We start from the raw sequence: 12,189 nt of genomic DNA on the forward strand, positions 1-12,189 counted from the left end.
TTACCTTCACAAATTCTGTCCAATCGCTGTCGTTTGACTTTGTGTTTATCCACAAGTGCCATTCTTTACTGTATTTTGTAACTTTCTGATTCAAAAAGCAAAGCAGTCCTCCAAAACTCAGGAAAATTCACAGGAGTCTGAGTGCATAACGGCACTATAAACCCTGAAACAAGGAAAAAGAATCCTTACATTTAGGACCCTTGGTGCAAAGGATGACAACAGTCTATGCTTGACATTACTGTGGACTTTCTGAAATGAAAGTTACAAACTGAATACTGTCTACCCATGTTCTCAAGTAGCAACAATGTACAAGAGCATGGCAGTACTTGTTAAAATGTTATATGTAAGCTTTCTGTGTTTTATTTCAGCCTCAGAAACCCAAACTGTATTCATAGGCTCTGAAAGGTTAGAGACAGAGCGAAAGAAAAGTTACTTTTGCTCTTCTGATATCTCCTTTGAACACATGCGCTTTGGATATCAAGTCTTATTCAATTCATTTCCAGTAAAATAGTTGTCACTGGAACTAGAATTTGGACTCCTGAAACTTCTAGCTCTTTATCTCTACAGAGAGGGATATGTTACCCACAATTTTTTACCCACAGCCCAACCGTAATTGTAGTTTGTTCTCTCAGTTGTACTCAAAAGGCCAGCGTTACACATCTGATGCTGGATGTCACATTTCCAACACACACACCCTTTAAAGGCTACCACATATCGGTGTCTCATTAAATAAAGCAATCTAGTAATTGGCAGATATGGCTAATTTATAAGAAGTGTTCTATAAAGGGACAAGGTCCCAAGTCTTTTCCAAAGGAATTAACAAAATCAGGCAAATAGAGACACTTGCATATTACGCATCACTTTTTTTTTTTTTTTTTTTTTTTAAACAGAGCACAAGTTTTGTTTAGTTCTTGAATATGCATATCTGAGCAGTCTGCACTCAGAATAGAGACTAGAAGTGCCATTCCGGCACTTTAATGCAACAGTCCTATCATAAACCTTGGACATGAGTTTACTTTTCAGAGCAAGCACCACCTAATCGTTAAATGAATTGGGAAATAAGTGAAAAGAGCTCATGCTGACATCTGATTTCCAGTAAGTGTCTACCACAGGCATTACAATTTTACTAAGTAAAGCTATACTCCCAGTAATTCAGTGTTAAGCCATCTTGCCTCGGGTGCTAGGGGGAAGGTATATGAACATGAGCTTGATTTTGATATAGTATCCTTGACTTGTGTTATGCCGACCTACTTGGTCTTCCAGTCATCAGAGCAAGCTGGTGAGGTTCTACTGTTCAAGTTTTTAGGTGAGGAAGAGGTTTTTGTTAGGGAAGGAACTGATGTTTAAAGCCAACATCTTTCATTCAAGGTCATCTTTGGTGGGTGAAATGAAGGTGGAGAGAGGGTGGGGAGAACTGCCTTTGTATGTACATACACACAATGATGGAAGCACTAACAAGTTCTTGGTTTAGATACCATTAAGATCCACCTGTCACACACTATATCACGAGCTACTTTAAAGATACAAATCTAATCAAAAGATTCTATGTATTTGAAGGAGTCTGGCTCAAGAGACAAAGATGCAGGGCCACTTAGACAACACCCACAAAGACAGGTAAGTGGGTGTACCCCATCTGATCACAGTAGCTCACAACAGCACACTAGTGTAGGCACTGGAGATATCTTCTGGAACAGCCACTTTAGGTTTCCCTGGATTCTTAGTGAGTTTAACAAACCTCCCTACTTTGTTGCTGCAGGGACACATGAGCTATATCAAACAAGGAGTTGCAGGGCACTTCACTGAAACTCAGAGGAAAGGCAATGAGTAGAGCAGTGTTTCCCAAACTTGGGACGCCGCTTGTGTAGGGAAAGCCCCTGGCGGGCCGGGCCGGGCCGGTTTGTTTACCTGCCCCATCCGCAGGGCCGAGGGACGTACTGGCCGCCGCTTCCAGCAGCTCCCATTGGCCTGGAGCAGCGAACAGCGGCCAGTGGGAGCCGCAATCGGCCGGACCTGCGGACGGGGCAGGTAAACAAACCGGCCCGGGCCGACAGGGGCTTTCCCTAAACAAGCGGCGTCCCAAGTTTGGGAAACACTGATGTAGAGGGTAGCAAAGCTGCACATTGATTTAATGCCACATACTGGTAGCAAAAGGCTACTACAGCGAGGAACTCTTTCCCAAAGACAGGTTTCAGAGTAGCAGCCGTGTTAGTCTGTATCCGCAAAAAAACAGGAGTACTTGTGACACCTTAGAGACTAACACATTTATTTGAGCATAAGCTTTCGTGGGTTTACAGCCCACTTCATCGGATGCACAGAATGGAACATATAGTGAGGAGATATATATACATATACAGAGAACATGAAAAGGTGGGAGTTGTCCTACCAACTCTAAGAGGCTAATTAATTAAGAGAAAAAACGTTTGTAGTGATAATCAAGATAGCCCATTACAGACAGTTTGACAAGAGGTGTGAGAATACTCAACATGGGGAAATAGATTCAATGTGTGTAATGGCTCAGCCATTCCCAGTCTCTATTCAAGCCTAAATTGATGGTGTCTAATTTGCATATTAATTCAACTTCGGCAGTTTCTCCTTGGAGTCTGTTTTTTGAAGCTTTTCTGTTGCAAAATTGCCATCTTTAAGTCTGTTACTGAGTGGCCAAAGAGGTTGAAGTGTTCTCCTACTGGTTTTTGAATGTTATGATTCCTGATGTCAGATTTGTGTCCATTTATTCTTTTGCATAGAGACTGTCCGGTTTGGCCAATGTACATGGCAGAGGGGCATTGCTGGCACATGATGGCATATATCACATTGGTAGATGTGCAGGTGAACAAGCCCCTGATGGCGTGGCTGATGTGATTAGGTCCTATGATGATGTCACTTGAATAGATATGTGGACAGAATTGGCATCAGGCTTTGTTGCAAGGATAGGTTCCTGGGTTAGTGTTTTTGTTCTGTGGTGTGTGGTTGCTGGTGAGTATTTGCTTCAGGTTGGGGGGCTGTCTGTAAGCGAGGACAGGTCTGTCTCCCAAGATCTATGAGAGTGAGGGATCATCTTTCAGGATAGGTTGTAGATCTTCGATGATGCGCTGGAGAGGTTTTAGTTGGGGGCTGAAGGTGACGGCTAGTGGCGTTCTGTTATTTTCTTTGTTGGGCCTGTCTTGTAGTAGGTGACTTCTGGGTACTCTTCTGGCTCTGTCAATCTGTTTTTTCACTTCAACAGGTGGGTATTGTAGTTTTAAGAATGCTTGATAGAGATCTTGTAGGTGCTTGTCTCTGTCTGAGGGATTGGAGCAAATGCGGTTGTATCTTAGAGCTTGGCTGTAGACAATGGATTGTGTGGTGTGTCCTGGATTGAAGCTGGAGGCATGTAGGTATGTATAGCGGTCAGTAGGTTTCCGGTATAGGGTGGTATTTCATCTGATGAAGTGGGCTGTATCCCACGAAAGCTTATGCTCAAATAAATTTGTTAGTCTCTAAGGTGCCACAAGTACTCCTGTTCTTTTTCCCAAAGAGTAATCAGTATGGAGCTGCCAAATTTCAGCTTTTTGAGGGCACAATTAAAGAAAAGCACCATAAAGGGTTAAAACAGTCAAACAAACAAAAATGTAGAGAATCTCAAATTGTGCACCGTTCATTCAAGGTTACCACAATACAACAGAGAAAGGGAATTATTGTCATCTAATAAGTACTACGGAAAGCCCTCTATTCCATTGTCGGTAGTGTTGCACACTGGATGTGAAATACATAAGTTTAACAACACAATACATAAAATTATAAGTAACGGTGTCTTATGATACAAAGTGACAAGGACCATGGTAAACATAGGGGTCTGGGAATTAGAAAACATAGGGGTGATGTCAAGCAGCTGACGACCTTGGGCAATATACGTAACCTCTCTATGCATCTGTTTCCCCTTCTGTGAAAAGGGGATAACAATACTTACCCACCTTTGCAAAGCCCTTTGAGATCTTCATATAAATGGCATTAATTGCAAAGTACTGTTATATATCTTGTATATTACCCCTTCATCTCCAACAACTAAGCTTGTGCAACATCCCCCCCCCCAAAAAAAGGTCAGTGCAAGAACAATCTCCCAGAAAACACAGGTTATTAATAGTTAACGAATGCAGTAAGCTAGGGTGAAAATGAGGGAGCGGGGTAAAGGCTCTAACAAATCTGCTGCATACCAAGATGACAATTTCATGGAGATTATTGTTATTATTATAAATGGTTATCAATTATGCATCACATTGATAGTTAATTTATAAAAAGAAAAGGGTTGTGTTGGTACAACTGAATTCTGACTGATGGAAAATAGGCGATTTCCTGGTAGTTAATGGCCAATTTCCCAGCAATACGACTGCAGCATAATCTCAGAGATTTATAGCAATAATTAATTGATTTTTTTTAAATGTAAGGGATGCTACAGAACATGATTCCCACTCACATTAATAATTAATGAAACATTCTAAAGTACCAAAACTTCCATTCCAGACACAGAAGCTTCCTAAAGTCAAGAGCTTGTTATATTAAAAAAAATCAACTGAGTGTTAATGTAGATAAAGCCATACAAAGAGATAGCATTTCCATTATCAGCATTTAAAAAGATATACACGTCTTTTAACTTAATTAATACCCACCCCACTCCCAGGGAGATTTGGCTGGGCAGCAGGTCCAAGTAGAAAGTCTGTTTGGAGTTGGGCTCTTGCTGCACTGGGAGGGAGGCAGGAGAGGGTCACTTGTGGATCTCATGAGAGTAATGTATTGTGAGCTAGATCATGTGGGATGGACGCTATTGTCCACAAAGAGCGACTGCAGATTTTAAGGATCTCATTGATCTCTTATAACCCTTTCCCAAACATTGCCCCCCAGAGCCTTCCCCCACTCTCAGATCAGCACCATTTTCTCTCGTGTTGCAAGAATGAAGCACAATGATTCCTTTGCACCCCTTGTGTTCTTCTTTAAGAGAAGATCTCCCAAGCAATATCGCAAGACTGCACCATACGGGGTGGGTAAAATAACAATTCAGATCCCAAGTTCACATAGCACTACTGTTATACAATCTACCAGACCCGTCATTCTCTCATCTCCTTTTTCCGCCAAACTTCCACAGATGGCAACATCATGCCCCTTGCTGGCTGCACAGCGCCCCACCTGGACCATCCTGAGGAGCAGGTTTAGTGCTGATTTTTGAGGAATTATTTTATAATTTATGTTTTTATATTTCTGTTTATTTAATCTCTCAAGACGCCTAATGAATTACGGGTTATTTATGAGATCCCAATTAACATATAGTTTCTTCTTTGTAGTGACAGTTTCATGGAGCTAAACACTTTCACCAAGGTTGTATTTATGTTTCTTCTGATGAAGTCTATAGTGTTACCAGTGCAATCAAAACAGGCCCTGGGGCTTCCTTTACTCTCATTACCAAGGCTCCACTTTTACATGCTGTATATTAAAACAAATCCTGACAATAAAAGTTCTCATTCACAATGGCTTCACTCTTCATAGGGTCAAAATCTCCATTTATAAGTCTTTGCTCTTTTCAGCAGCACTGCACGTGGCAATTATATTTTCAGATTATAAACTGCATAGAAACACGTGTGTCTGAACATATGAAGAAAACTTTGTTACCTGTATGTTAAGATTACCAGTTAGAATCTAAAGTTATATATTTGTATATCGAGGAAATTTGCATCATGTACATGCCAAATACAAGTTACAAGCCCTCACAAATCACTATACACCCACTAAATACTGTATATACTGGATCATAAGCCGGTTCGTTTATAAGCCGACCCCCCCAAGATGGATAAGTAAAAATGGAAAAATTTTATAACCCATTCATAAGCCAACCCTATAATTCAGGGGTCAGCAAACTTTGGTTCCCGGGCCATGAGGATAAGCCGCTGGCGGGCCAAGATGGTTTGTTTACCTCGAGCATCCGCAGGCACGGAGGTAAACCTAAGTAAATAAAGTGTCCTGGCGCGCCAGCTGCTTACCCTGATGGGCCGGGACAGCAATTGGTGGGGAAATTTTTGGGGGTGGAGAAGCTGGGAGTCAGGGGAGTAACCCCTGTGACCAACCCCCACTGGGACCCCCATATTCTCCCCATCCCATCCCTTCCCACCTTATCTGGGGAGGGCCAGGGGAGAATGTCTCTGACCTGGCTGGAGCTACTCCGGCAGGCTGGGCAGCGCGGCCGCAGCCTGCTCCGGCGGGCCAGACCGGGCGGCGCAGCCGCAGCATGTTCCAGAGGGCTGGGCCAGGTCGCACAGCCACAGCCTGCTCTGGGGAGCGGGGCCGAGCGGCACGGCTGCAGCCTGCCAGCCCCGGAGCTGCAGCTGCTTCGGAGGCTGGGGGGAGAGCAGAGTGGCCAGAAGCGGAGAGACTCTGGCCCCACCTCTTCCCTTCTGTCTCTGCTGGCTGTGCTGCCTCTCCTTGCTCCCTCTGTTGGGGGGAGGGGCTGTGTCCCACCTCTCCCTCTCTATACCCGTTCATAAGCCGACCCCCTTCTCTGGTGCTTCCCTTTTTTACTAAAAAAATTTGGCTTATGAACGAGTATATAGGGTACAGTCCACCTACCCAAACAAAGATTATCTTCCATGTCTTCGGCCCATTATCAATCAAAGGCACATCTACATCTTGCTTTCCCCCCCATCATATTCAAACCAGAGTCTCCACCCTCTTCCATCCTTGCTTCCCACTGTAGCCAGAAGAGGACATATATCACATGGTTTAATCTCCATATATAGTCTAGAAACGACACAAATTCACTCATTCACTATTAGAGCTGTATGGAGAATGCAAATTCCATTTTGTGGAGGATACTGGGATTTCAAAATTTGGTTTCATTCCGATTAGGAACCCCAAAATGTCAAAATTCTCCGCAAAAGAAAATCCCCATCCCAATTTGTTTCAAGTCAATCAAAATATTTCATTCTCAGAAAAAATGTTTTTCCTTTTTAAAATGTTATATTTGAAATTTTAAAAATTTCAAAATGAAAGGTCATTTTGAAAGGAAAAATTGAAGTGTTTCATTCCAAGAGTATCAAAATGGGGAGTTCCAACCGAGAACTTTTTCCCTCCAAAATAAAATTTTGGTGAAATCAACATGATTTCGCAAAGTGTTTTGATTTTGACTAAACTGCATTTTCTGACAGAAAGTGGCACCATCAAAGCTTCTCTGACCAGCTCTATTGACGCTATCATTCCCTGGAGGAAAGCTTTCTGCAAAGGAAAATAATGATAAATAATAATCACCCCCACCACAGGCATCTAGCATAGCTTAATGTAATTTCCATGAATGGGGCCTTTCCTAATAATTTTAACCAGTCCATTTGTGTTTGACAGGTGTTTGTGAGGATACCAAGCAGCAATAAGAACACAACTTAAGAGACTATTAAAAATATGACAAGAGCACCCAGAGTGGGATTTGGCAGGCATGAATAAGCTGGAGAAAACCAGATGTGAAAGGCACAGAAAAAAGCAGGTCACTTCACAACCTTTACATGAAACTGTAATTAAGAAAAGGTTTTTCCATTTTTGGAGTGCAGGACACAGCTAGTTGAGCACAAAACTTCTATTTACTCTTAATGATTTCTACATCTAATTCAATCTCAAAATAATCACAAGGTTAAACGTTACAAAAAATAAAATAACTGTAAGCGGGCAAGACTTAAAAATATCAGGGAGAGCAGTTAAAACATAAACAAATCTTGCCATACAATGAAATTTTAAAGCGCGAGAAAGAGGAAGACGTATACTAAAAAAAACCAAACCTGTAGTTCTTGGTCTTCAGCAAGATTAGGAAACAAGTGAAATGATTTACATATAGGAATTGCATGTCCTTGCTGGTCTCCAACAGTGTCTTTCAAAATGTAAATTTCCTTGAAAACACTGGGACATTATTATAGCCTAGTATTTATTTATTTATTTGTTTGTTTAAAGGGAATCTACCTAAACACAATGTTTTAAAGGGGGGGGGGGGAAACCACAAAAACCCTGATGCAAAACATTTAAATAGCTTCTTAATACTGCATATTAAACACCACCCAGTCCATGAGCCAGAAAATGAGAGAAAAGCTGGATGTCTTAGGATGTATTTTGTTCTCCTAAGTCACAGAAACGGATGTTTCCAAACAATGAAATGCATGCTGCTTAGCTTTTTTAAATTTTTGCCCATGCTGGGTGCATTTATGTGAAAGTATTGAAGCCAAATGTTGCTGAAGAGTAAACAACTCCACCCTAATCCACGTATGGAAGGACCATGAGAGAATCAAATCTGGAGTTCAACTCGGTCCTGTCTCTCATATGTAAGGAATGCCCATCGTTTAGAAGACTTGGTGAAGTCTGATAAAAGAATTTCATTCCTCAATGCACTATTTTCCTGTAAAGATCTCTTGCGATAATTATCTCATTTCATATCCTGTCGTCCCTACCATCCTGGGGTAACCATGACAAGGAATTGCACAGAGAGGATGTTTGACCTGCCTCAGTTTATAACTATATTTATACATTAAAAGTGAAGAGGAAATAGGAATCTGAAGATGTTCTTGTCTCATGCTCACTGACCAAAAATTATTATAATGTATAACACCATGAGGACAATTTTATGGATAAAGTCCTTATAGGGCACCTAAGCAACCAAAAGACCTTATACTGTGTCTAGCTGGGATCTTTAAAAAAAATCTCCACTGCTAATCTACCACCAATGCAGCTCAACCAGTGACAGCAAGAGTGAGAGCCCTTCCGCAGCTGGGGCACTGGCACTGCTTTACCAACATCTTATCTAGCCCTGATCAGAGCAGGTCTAGAGAGCAGAGCGATATGAACTCTGGCAGTCACATGAGCACCAATGGCATCACCACTCAAGCTCCAGTAGTGCCCCAGTGCTGGATTTCCAAAAACATTTAGACATAAGAACCGATCAATACTTCCTGGCCATTCAATTTTTTAAAATGAGAAGAAAAAAAAATGGGTGAGAGCTGTTGTCTCACTGCATTTTTAATCTTTGTAGATGCAGATAGGTGTTTTATAAATACCTAGAGACCAATAATAAAGAAGAGAGGGAGAGAACCAGAATAGGAACAGGAAACAAAGTCCCATGATCACACATCTGTCTTGTTCTAGTATATGGTGGTCACTCTTTGGAGTCAGCTTCTTTACATATTACCAAACTGGAGAAGAACTTGTCATTACCACATAGACTGTGAGGGCACAAGTTCAACAGTCCAGGTCCTTCCTCCCTAAGGATTTTATGATCATCATAATGGCAATGCAGATGTTTTTACTGACTACAGTAGCCATTGAGTTGTCATATCTTTTATTGAGGTTTTAAGAGACTCACTTTAATAATACCTTCCTTCCTTCATCTTCATCTATTCCAAAACCTTTCAACTGTTTTAATGCATTACCTGGTCAAGGTAAACCTAAGGCTCCACCCCCAATTTAGCTCAACCAACACGTGTGAAAACTACAACTGCCTTGTCTTACATGAGTTAATTAAAGATGTTAAAGACATCTTTTTTCCTAGTGTCATCACAGATCCAAACCAGACTTGTCATTAACCTGAACTATAACTATGGTTCTAAAGAAACAAAACCTCTATTATCTAAATTTGATAAGATCTTCAAGAATCAAAAATGGTATTAGATATTTATATGGATAATGAGAACCACTATAGTTTTTCCATTAGGAAAGAATACAAAATAAACAAAAATGTATAATGGCTATAGATCCTCATACTCTGTGGAACCTCCACCTGACAAGGGTTAGGAAGAAACATCCCCTATTCCATTACTGTCCACTATGTGATCTCTCTCATGCTGTTGAAGACAGGATAACAGATCGGCTGTACCACAGGTCTGGTTCGATATGGCAACTCCTATGTTCATACACTCCTGCAAGCTAATGCACATGTGACTAATTCACTAACTTGAGAACCGCCATTGAGTTAAAAAGAACTTCTCACGCATGTGGTGTTCAGGCTTGCAGGATCATGCCCTGAGTTTGGATTCTAAATTGGGGACATCTGTGGCCTGATTCTCCACTCCATTAAACAGAGCAGTCAGATCCTGAGGGATTTTAAAGCTTTACTAATTGGGTGGATTTTCTAAAGCACCAAAGGGAGTTAGGGCTCCCAGGTGCTATGGTAATACAAAAATACATAATAAATAATAATAATTTTCAATGGGAGTTGGGCACCTAACTTCCTTAAGAACTTTTGAAAACCTTACCCATTGAACTGAACACCCTCCATGACCTTTCAGCTGGCTATCTTGCTGACTTGGAGCCTGATCTACAGCCTGACGAAGTCAACGGGGGTCTTTCCATTGACTAAAATGGTCTTTGTCATCAAATGGCCACTACTTTGGTAGCATACCTAACTGTTGGTACATGACTCATGGCACACTAGAATTCTGGCCTGTGAAAGACCATTGCCCTCAAAAAACTAAAGAGACAGAATTCTTGGCTAAGGAAAAACTAAAGTTAATTAAACATAATATTTTTATTACTTAACATAATTTTGATGTTGCCAAGTGCTCAGAGATTTTTGGTAGTAAGGGCATTCGGTGGGAATGACTAGAAGGCTCAGTGGGAGGTAATGTGCCTTTCACATCTAAGTGACTGGTCTGAATTCTTCTCATAATCATAATGATCAAGTGACTTCTTCCAATGGCTGTTTGGTGCCCTTTCCGAAATTGCTGGATTCAGGTTCTAGTGGGTACGTGTGCACACCACGAAGGTCACTATCAGAACTGGCACTGTTGCCAACAGTCTGATCACACTGACTTGATATATGGCCACTCTCAACCCTGGAGGTTGTCCCATGAGGCACAGCAGCATTGACTATGTGGAAGACATATGCATTGACATTGCCTATGGCCTATGCTGTTACTGTTCTGTCTTTAGAGGACTTCGCTCTCCAGTGCTGTCAATCATTACTGCCATATTCCCATTAATATTAAAAGGGGCACTGTATAACAGAAAGTGATTGATTGAAGCTGAATCTGGAATGGCTGGGGAAGCTATTTTGTTATGATCAAAGATAAAACCTGGGGAAAAAAGTGTAGTAAGTCTGTTCCTGCAGTCTTATGGAGAAAGCAAAAATACAGCAGGTTAAACTAGGGTTACCATATTTCAGCAAGCAAAAAAGAGGACGGGAGGAGCCCCGCCCTGTCCTGCCCGAGCCCCGCCCCTGTCCTGCCCTAGCCCCGCCCCTGCCACTCCCTCCCACTTCCCGCCCCCCTCAGGACCCCCAACCCTCCCCCTGCTCCTTGTCCCCTGACTGCCCCCTCCTGGGACCCCTGCCCCTAACTGCCCCCCAGGACTCCACCCCCTACCTAAGCCTCCCTGCTCCTTGTTCCCTGACTGCCCCCTCCTGAGACCCTCCCCCCATCCTAACTGGCCCCCTAGGACCCTACCCCCTACCTGTCCCCTGACTGCCCCAACCCTTATCCACACCCCCACCCCCAGACAGACCCCCGGGACTCCCACGCCCCATCCAACCACTCCCCACCCCCTGACAGCCCCCCCCAGAACTCCCGACCCATCTATACCCCTCTGCTCCCTGTCCCCTGACTGCTCTGATCCCTCTCCCCACCCCTGCCCCCTAACAGCCCCACCCCCAGAACTCCCAACCCCCTCCCCCCGCTCCTTGTCCCCTGACTGCCCCCTCCTGGGACCCCTGCTCCTAACTGCCCCCCAGAACCCCACCCCCTACCTAAGCCTCCCTGTTCCTTGTCCCCTAACTGCCCCCTCCTGAGACCCCCCCACCCTAACTGCCCCCCCAGGACCCTACCCCCCACCTGTACCGACTGCCCAAAACCTTATCCACACCCCCACCCCCAGAAAGCCCCCCCGAACGCCCAACCCCCCCCGTCTCTTGACTGCCCCTTCCAGAACCTCCCTGCCCCTTCTCCGACCCCCTGTCCCCCTTACCCTGCCGCTCAGACCAGCGTGCCGGGGAGGAGGAGCAGGGGGAGGAGCTCCAGACTGCCGGTGCGAACAGCCGGCTGGTGATCTGCGAATGCGGGGAGGGAGGGAGGGAGGGAGTGCTCTCAGCTGCAGGGGAGAGGAGGGGGAAACGGAGGAGGGGCTCTCTCTGGCTGTCGGAGCCCCATGTAAGTGGCACCATCCGGCCGGCTGCCCTGTCAGCAGCGCGTGCTCTGCATGGGGGGGGGG

At 43.7% G+C, this 12,189-nt stretch overlaps 1 protein-coding gene across 1 annotated transcript in view; it reads right to left on the minus strand.

The window, feature by feature from the left end:
- The window catches only part of CTBP2 (C-terminal binding protein 2), a 238,671-nt gene that overhangs the window by 94,749 nt on the left and 131,733 nt on the right, over positions 1 to 12,189 (minus strand). The window contains exon 2 of the mRNA XM_065407217.1: positions 5 to 163. Coding sequence (XP_065263289.1) covers positions 5 to 62 — 58 coding nt within the window. The 5' untranslated portion in view covers positions 63 to 163. The remainder of the gene's footprint in view (positions 1 to 4; positions 164 to 12,189) is intronic.

This window comes from Emys orbicularis, chromosome 7 (genome assembly GCF_028017835.1).
Source record: "Emys orbicularis isolate rEmyOrb1 chromosome 7, rEmyOrb1.hap1, whole genome shotgun sequence".
NCBI classification, from domain to species: Eukaryota; Metazoa; Chordata; order Testudines; family Emydidae; genus Emys; species Emys orbicularis.